This window comes from Chrysochloris asiatica, unplaced genomic scaffold, assembly GCF_000296735.1.
Source record: "Chrysochloris asiatica unplaced genomic scaffold, ChrAsi1.0 scaffold00326, whole genome shotgun sequence".
NCBI lineage: Eukaryota > Metazoa > Chordata > Mammalia > Afrosoricida > Chrysochloridae > Chrysochloris > Chrysochloris asiatica.
In genome coordinates this window covers 2,012,416-2,019,718 of record NW_006408844.1, presented here as the reverse complement: position 1 = coordinate 2,019,718, position 7,303 = coordinate 2,012,416, and the positions used below count along the sequence as shown (strand labels likewise).

At 42.8% G+C, this 7,303-nt stretch overlaps 1 protein-coding gene across 1 annotated transcript in view; it reads left to right on the top strand.

Annotated features, from left to right (window-relative positions):
* The window catches only part of MAP6 (microtubule-associated protein 6), a 92,976-nt gene that overhangs the window by 76,378 nt on the left and 9,295 nt on the right, over positions 1-7,303 (top strand). Inside the window, exon 2 of the mRNA XM_006875424.1 lies at positions 4,015-4,228. Coding sequence (XP_006875486.1) covers positions 4,015-4,228 — 214 coding nt within the window. The remainder of the gene's footprint in view (positions 1-4,014; positions 4,229-7,303) is intronic.

Below are 7,303 nucleotides of genomic sequence, written 5' to 3'. Positions count from 1 at the left end.
CAGATAAACAAAACACCAATCTCTGTTAAAGAGGGACTAACTACTCCATCTAGAGTAAAAGACAGGCTGTTTTCTCAGCCTGAATTCCCTTCATCCATTTCTCCCTCTATCTGTGTCCTTCAATGCTCCTTACACACACACACATCATCATCATCATCAGAATGAAGCCTTCTTTTCCTTTTTTTCTGAACTCTTTCCCATTTGTTTCGTTCTGCCTTTTCTCATGGGTCATACACACATAGACAGGTCCTGACCACTAGATTACAGACACCTCAAATGCGGCTTGTACATCCTTGTGGGTTCATGGTGCCATGTCCTTAACTGGTGTTTGGTAAATGTTGAATGAACAAATGAATGAATGATCCTGCAGAAATCTGGTTGCACATGAGGGAGAGATCATGTGACAGAGGACCATGAACCCCTAGCAAGATACTCTGGGCATGACCAACTACAGAAGATGGTTCCTCCTGGGTTCTGGGTTGAGTATCTGGGGTTGGGAGGAACTCAGATGTCATTACGTCCAGGCTGTGCCGTATAGACCTTCTATCACACAACTAACAGCAGGCTGGAGCCAGTGAGCTCAGGCCGAGCACACTGTCCCTCCAGCATGTTATCAGAATGCAGTGGATAGAAAATGGACTGGATTCAGATCCCAGCTCTCCTGTTTGCCAGCTGTGTAGCCTTCTGCTAACCACTTAACCTTTCTGAACCTTGATTACCTCCTTTGTAAAAGAGGAATAAGCCTCCTCCCTCTCAGAGTTGTTATAAAGAGTATAGGGAATAAATTCATATAGAAGTTCGTGTTGCTAAGTGCTGTCAGGTCTGTTCTGACTCATGGCGAGCCTGTATGGGTTTCTGAGGCTTTAAATCTTTGTGGGAGCAGAAAGCTTCATCTTTCTCCCAATGCACATATAGATACATTACTCTAACTTATGTAAGGCAACCAATGAATGGTGGTGGTGGTGGTGGTGTGTTGAGTCAGTTCTGACTCACAGCAATCTGTATAGGGTTTCTGAGGCTATAAATCTTTATGGGAGCAGAGAGCCTCATCTTTTTCCCTAGGAGCAGCTGGTAGATTCAAACTGCTCATCTTGCGGCTAGCAGCCCAATGTGTAACCCACTACCTTACCAGGGCTCCTTAATGAATGGTAGTAGCTAATTTTATTTTTATGACATATGATGAATTGCTGGAGAGGTTTTATGGAGAGTTCAAAAACAGTTCTAAATTAATGGGATTTGGGTTTATACCTAACAGCTGACATAATTACAGTGAGCTTATTATAGGATTCATTAATAGTCTCATGAAGATGATTTGCCAAAGTTATTCAAGATCAGGGGTTACTAAGCTTTTCCTACAGTGACAGCCTCTGTGGATATATTTGCAAGTGGACCCTTGCCAGGCCACAGAGCCTGCTGCTGAGATGCAGACGGCTCCAGAAGCTGCCCTGGAGAGATGACCCAGAAACAGTGTTAGGAACAGTACATACTCATCTCAGTCCTAATTCTGGAAGTAGGCAGGGCAGGAAAAGGCAGGTTTTACTATCATCCATTTAGAGCCAGGTTGTTATGGGTTGGAGCCTATCTTATGAACAGGGTTTTAGGTCTGAAAGAAGGAAGGCCCGAAGTCTCAGGCAGGGAATGGTGGCCAGAACTCCAAATGTAACCTGTGCCAACCTCAGGCTTGTCTGAAGAGCCAAAATGCTTCAGAAAGTCATGGTACCTGACTGGTACCTCCTCTGGGAACCTAAGGTAGGTAAAGGAAGGTTGTTGTTAAGTGCCGTCAAGTCAATCCTGACCTATAGCGACCCTGTATAGGGTTTCCGAGGAGCAGCTGGTGAGCTTGAACCGCCGAGCTTGCAGTTCCAACGGCTTTTCAGTCTGGTGCATTAACCCACAGAGCCACACCAGATAGGGGAGAGGAAAAGGTCAAAAGCAGTCTTGACATTAGGGTGGGTGCGATGCCATCAATGGAAGCAGGAGTCTCAATCCTTCTTCTGAAAACCTCCTTCTCAGTGGGGCGCACTGCCAACCACAAGCCCAAATCCTGGAGTCTCATCCATTTTCAAATCCTGCCCATTGGCTTCATCCTTTTCATCTAGTGCTTTCTCTGTCCCCACCAGTACTATCCTGGTTCAAGCTTCCACTGGCCTCCCTGGCACACTGCACAGTGTCCTGAGTGGTCTCCTGCCTTTGCGACCCAGTCACACTGCCACCAAAATTCTCTTCTAGAAACTAACCTGAATACACTCATCCTTGACTTGAAATCAGTTGGCAGCCCCGGATCATCTCCTAGCCATACCTCACAATCTGCCTTGTGCCCTTCCCACCAAAGTTGACCCAGCCTCACCAAACTGCCTCCAAGTCCTCTGAGGGTCTGGGCCTCTCATGAGCCCCTGTAGGTAATATTCACTCTGCCAGGGGCCTGCTGTCATCCTGGCCAACTCCCAATCAGTCTCTCTGTCTACTCCAGAAACCCTTCCTAGATTCATAGGAGTTCCTCTCCTATGCTCCCCACTTCCTCCTCCATCACAGCTCCTACCATGTTGTCCCGGTGTATACACGAATCTCTCTGCCTCCTTCATTTTGAGCTTAGGGCCTGACCTTAGTCAATTTAGGTCCATAGATAGAGTTCAGCATCTGGCCACACAGATTATAAACATTCAGTTTGTAAGTAAATGAATGGGTGAAATTAACCAATGGCTCACAGTGACTGGGTTCTGAGGCTGTAAATCCCTAGGGAAGTAGTTGCAAGCATCCAATGAGGGAAGCCAAGAGAAGAAGACAATTTGGCAAGAAAGATCATTTCATTGTAAGTACATTTGAGTCTGTGAGTTGTTGGTAAGAAATCTGGGTGGAGGTCCAGGCTACATGGGGAAAGGAAGTTTCAAGCTTGGAGGAAGGTCTCATAAGAGACAACAGAGGTCTCTCCTCTCAGTAACCAGAAAAAAGTGCACATGAACAAAAGCTCACACAAAAAGTTCACACAGAAAAAGACCAACCATATGCTTGGTAGGGTTGGGAGCCTAACAAGCCTAGTGGGTTACATTTGGGGCTGTTAACCGAAGGGTTCACAGGAGAAAGATAAGACTTTCTGCTGCCTCAGAAACCCTATACATGGTCCCTGTGAGTCAGAATGAACTCGAGGGCACACAACAACAGTTGGTTAGGGTTAGGATTAGCAGTTGTCCCTGTGTGCCTGTTTCTTGTATACATTTATTACAGTGGTGTTTTTTCTGTGTGGACTTTTTCATGTGTGCTTTTTTCCCTAAAACCATGCATAATCCAGGAGTCCCTGGTCATGTAAATGGTTAATGTTTGACTGCTAACCAAAAGTTTGGAGATTCCAGTCAGTGCATCCAGAAGTGACTCGGAAGAAAGACTTAATGTCCTACTTCCCAGAATATCAGCCATTGAAACCCCTATGGAGCATAGTTCTACTCTGACACACATGGAGTCTTCAGGAGTTGAAATCAATTCACAGTAACTGGAAAATGCCTAAGATGCTGTCTCATTTACTTTTCACAACTCTTTAACCTTGCACTTAGCAATGTTTATCGGACTCATCAATGACCTAATGTATTGAGGGTTCTCCAGGTTGGGAAAATGAGATCCAAATATTAGAATTCCTAGCGCATGGTCACAAAATGTAGAACCAGTTGCATGCGCTCTTTCTCCAAAATACTATTGCTCTTGCTACCACCTCAGTTAACTTTGCAAGAAGGAACACTTGCAAAGATCTATAACAACAGGGTGAAACTACCTCTGCAAGCGCTCATTGAGGGCTTGCCTTGTTTGTGGTCCTGTATCAAGAGTCTTGGATTCCTGGTGCAGTGCTGTGGGTTAATACGCTGGGCTGCAAAGTCAGTAGTTCAAGCTCACCAGCTACTCCTTGGAAACCCTAAACAGGGTCGCCATGGGTCAGAACCAACTCAACAGCGCTTCACAACAACATTTAGGAGTCTTGCTTCCTGGTATATGATGTCTCATTTCACTGGTGCTTTCTTTGATTCACAGGAATGAATTCAGAGCATGGCCAGACATCAAGCCTGTGAAAGCAATAAAAGCCAAGAACGAGTACAAGCCCCCAGATGATAAGATGTCTCATGAAACCAGCTACAGCACTCAGTTCAAAGGCGAGGCCAACAAACCCACACCAGCTGATAATAAGGTCATTGACCGCAGAAGGATACGCAGCCTCTACAGCGAACCTTTCAAGGAATCCCCAAAGGTAAGAGACCTGTGGGGAGCCCCTCAGAACAGCTTGGGATGGAAGGGTTAACTGCAGTGGAGCAAGGGGATGGGATTACCACTAACTCTGGCCCAGTCCTAAGGGCATCTTTAAAATTCTTTCATCACCTTTCCCTGAGATACAGGTATCTCTTCGAACAGAATTTTTGCTACATCCAAAACAAATACTTAAAAGGAACATTACCTAAAATAAAAACAGCTTAATGACTGACAGATTTCCAGAGAACTAGCTTCTGATTTTAAGAAGCTCGGGAAAAAGAAAAAAGTGGCAGAAAACCTTACCTGAGCCCTAAATCAGCCCTTGTCTTAAAATAGCTGTGATTTGCCCTAAAGGGTTGATCCAGAATTGCAGGCACCCAAGTTTAGCTTCCTTCCCATCCAACCCTGGCCTTATCCTCAGCTCACCACCAACCCTTTCCTACTTTCCCAGTCCCTACAAAACAGCCTGCCCTTTATCTTTTCCCTTGATAATCAAAATGTGGAATGTATGAAGTATGAATTTAAAAAAATTAGAAATCATGGAAAATGACATGGAATACATGAAGAGTGATATCCTAAGAATTAGTGAGCTGAAATAGACAGGTATTGACCATTTTGAATCAGACAATCATATGGGTTACTTTGCTTAGAGTGACAAATTCAAGAGGAAAGGCATCCCATTCATCACCACAAAGATCACTTCAAAATATATCTTGAAATACAATGCATTGGCTTTGTAGGATAAGCATTTGGGCTTCAAGCTACAAGGTCTATGGTTCAAGCCCAACATTCACTCCTCAGGAGAAAGATGAAGTTCTCCTTTCCTGCAAAGATTTACACCCTTGGAAACTCTATACAGGGTCACTATGAGTCAGAACCAACTTGACAGCACTTAACAACAACAACTACAACATAAGGAAGAACAATTAGTACTATTATTAAAATTGATGCACCAACCACCAAAACCAATAATGAAGAAACTGAAAGTCTACTAGCTTCTTCAGCCTGAAATTGATCAAACATGCAATCAAGATGTATTGACTGAATGAAAAAGTTGGAAACAAAGAGGAAGGATCAGTAGTTGGAAAATGTATCTTTGGTGATAGAAATGACACTGGAGATTGCATGACCAACAAATTATTCATTGCAAATACCTGTTTTCAACAACATAAATAGTGACTATACATGTGGACCTCACCAGATGGAATACATAGAAATCAAATCTTCACATCTGTGTGAAGAAATGATGGAGAAGTTCAATTTCATCAGCCACAATAAGGCCAGGGATCAAATGTGCAACAGACCATCAACTGCTCATTTGCAAGTTAAAATGAATCCATGAGAGTCAAAATACAACCTTGAAAATATCCCACCTGAGTTTAGAGACCACTTCATGAACAGATTTAACACATTGAACACTAATGACAGAGACCAGAGGTGTGGTGGGGTGACATCAAAAACATCATACATAAAGAAAACAAAGGGCCATTTAAAAGACAGGAAAGAAAAGACCAAAGTGGATGTAGGAAGAGACTCTGAAAATTATTCTTAAACATAGAGTAGCTAAAGCATATGGATGAAATGATGAAGTTATAGAGCTGAATGGAAATTTTCAAAGAACAACTCAAGAAGATAAAGTAAAGTATTATAAGGAAATGTGCAAAGACCAGGACTTAGGAAAACAAAAGAAGAACATGCAGCATTTCTCAAGCTGAAAGAACTGGAGAAAATATTCAAGCCTTTTGTTGCAATACTGAAGGATTCTGTGAGCAAAATCTTGAATGATGCGGAAATCATCATGTTTGTGTTTTACTGACTGCAAAGGCATTTGACTGTGTGGATCGTAACAAATTATGGATAACGTGGCAAAAATGGGAATTCCAGAACACTTAATTATGCTCATGCACAACCTACACATAGAATAAGAGGCATTCATCTGAACAGAACAAGAGGATACTATGTGGTTTAAAGTTAGGAAAGATGTGCATCAGAGTTGTATCCTTTCACGATGTTTATTCAATCTGGATGCTGCTATGGAACATGAAATCGGAAGACATTTTGCTTTTGCTTATGAAAGAGTCTAGCCAGGCAGAGTTTGATTCCATCTCGTGCCTAGGTTTAAGTGTTCAGATGCCAATTTTTCATGAGTATCTCATGCACCTCTGACAGCTGAACTGCCAGAGGCAGAAGCAGAGTATGTTTAAAAGTGGGTTTTGGATGACTTCCTTCAGCTGGCCCCAGCAGGAACTTTCCTGGGCACACCCCTTAGTGGTTGCCTGATTGTGATATTTCAACAAATCATATACCTTGTTTCATTACAATGATTATAATCCCCTCCATGTACCATCAGTTAACAGTATTTCTCTCTATCCACTTTAGCTTTAAAAAAAAAAAAAAACAACACACACTCAGGCATATATAATAATTTACACCTCCAAAGGGCACATTCTGCAAATCTGCCTCCTGGCCACTAGCTCTTAGTCCCTCTCTTCCCATGAATCTAGAGTCCTCAGCCGCTCCCCTTCTCCATGCCCCCATCTCTGCCACTGCTTCTCTGGATAAGGTCTCCTGTTTTGTTTGTGCTCTTCTCCCTTGATGGTCCTAAACAGAGGATAGGGTCCTCTGTTTCTGGACTGTAAGATTAACCACTCCCCTGTTTTTGTTACAAAACTTCTACCTTTACAATTGTGACAGTCGTTAATTAGTCATGATAACAATTATTTACTATTGAATCATACAAATCTTGTCCCCATCTCTTTTCACCAGACCCATCTAGACAAGATGACAGCTATTCAATGGGGACTCTTTCTTTTCCCCCATACTCTTAAACTAAACTCCCTCTTGAAACCTTGTAAGCCAGTTACTTCATGCCTTTATCACCCCCCTCATTTTAGGTAGCCAATGTCTAAATTGCCTGTCCCTAACTACCCTGTGCACAGAGGGGATAGCATTGATACTTGATGTGAAGATTCCTTCCCGCTCTGTTGGTACTTAGACTTAACTACCTCTATAAGTGTAGTTCAGGTTCATCAAATTGTAGCAATTTACCCTTGTTTCCTTTATCAAAAAAAAAAAA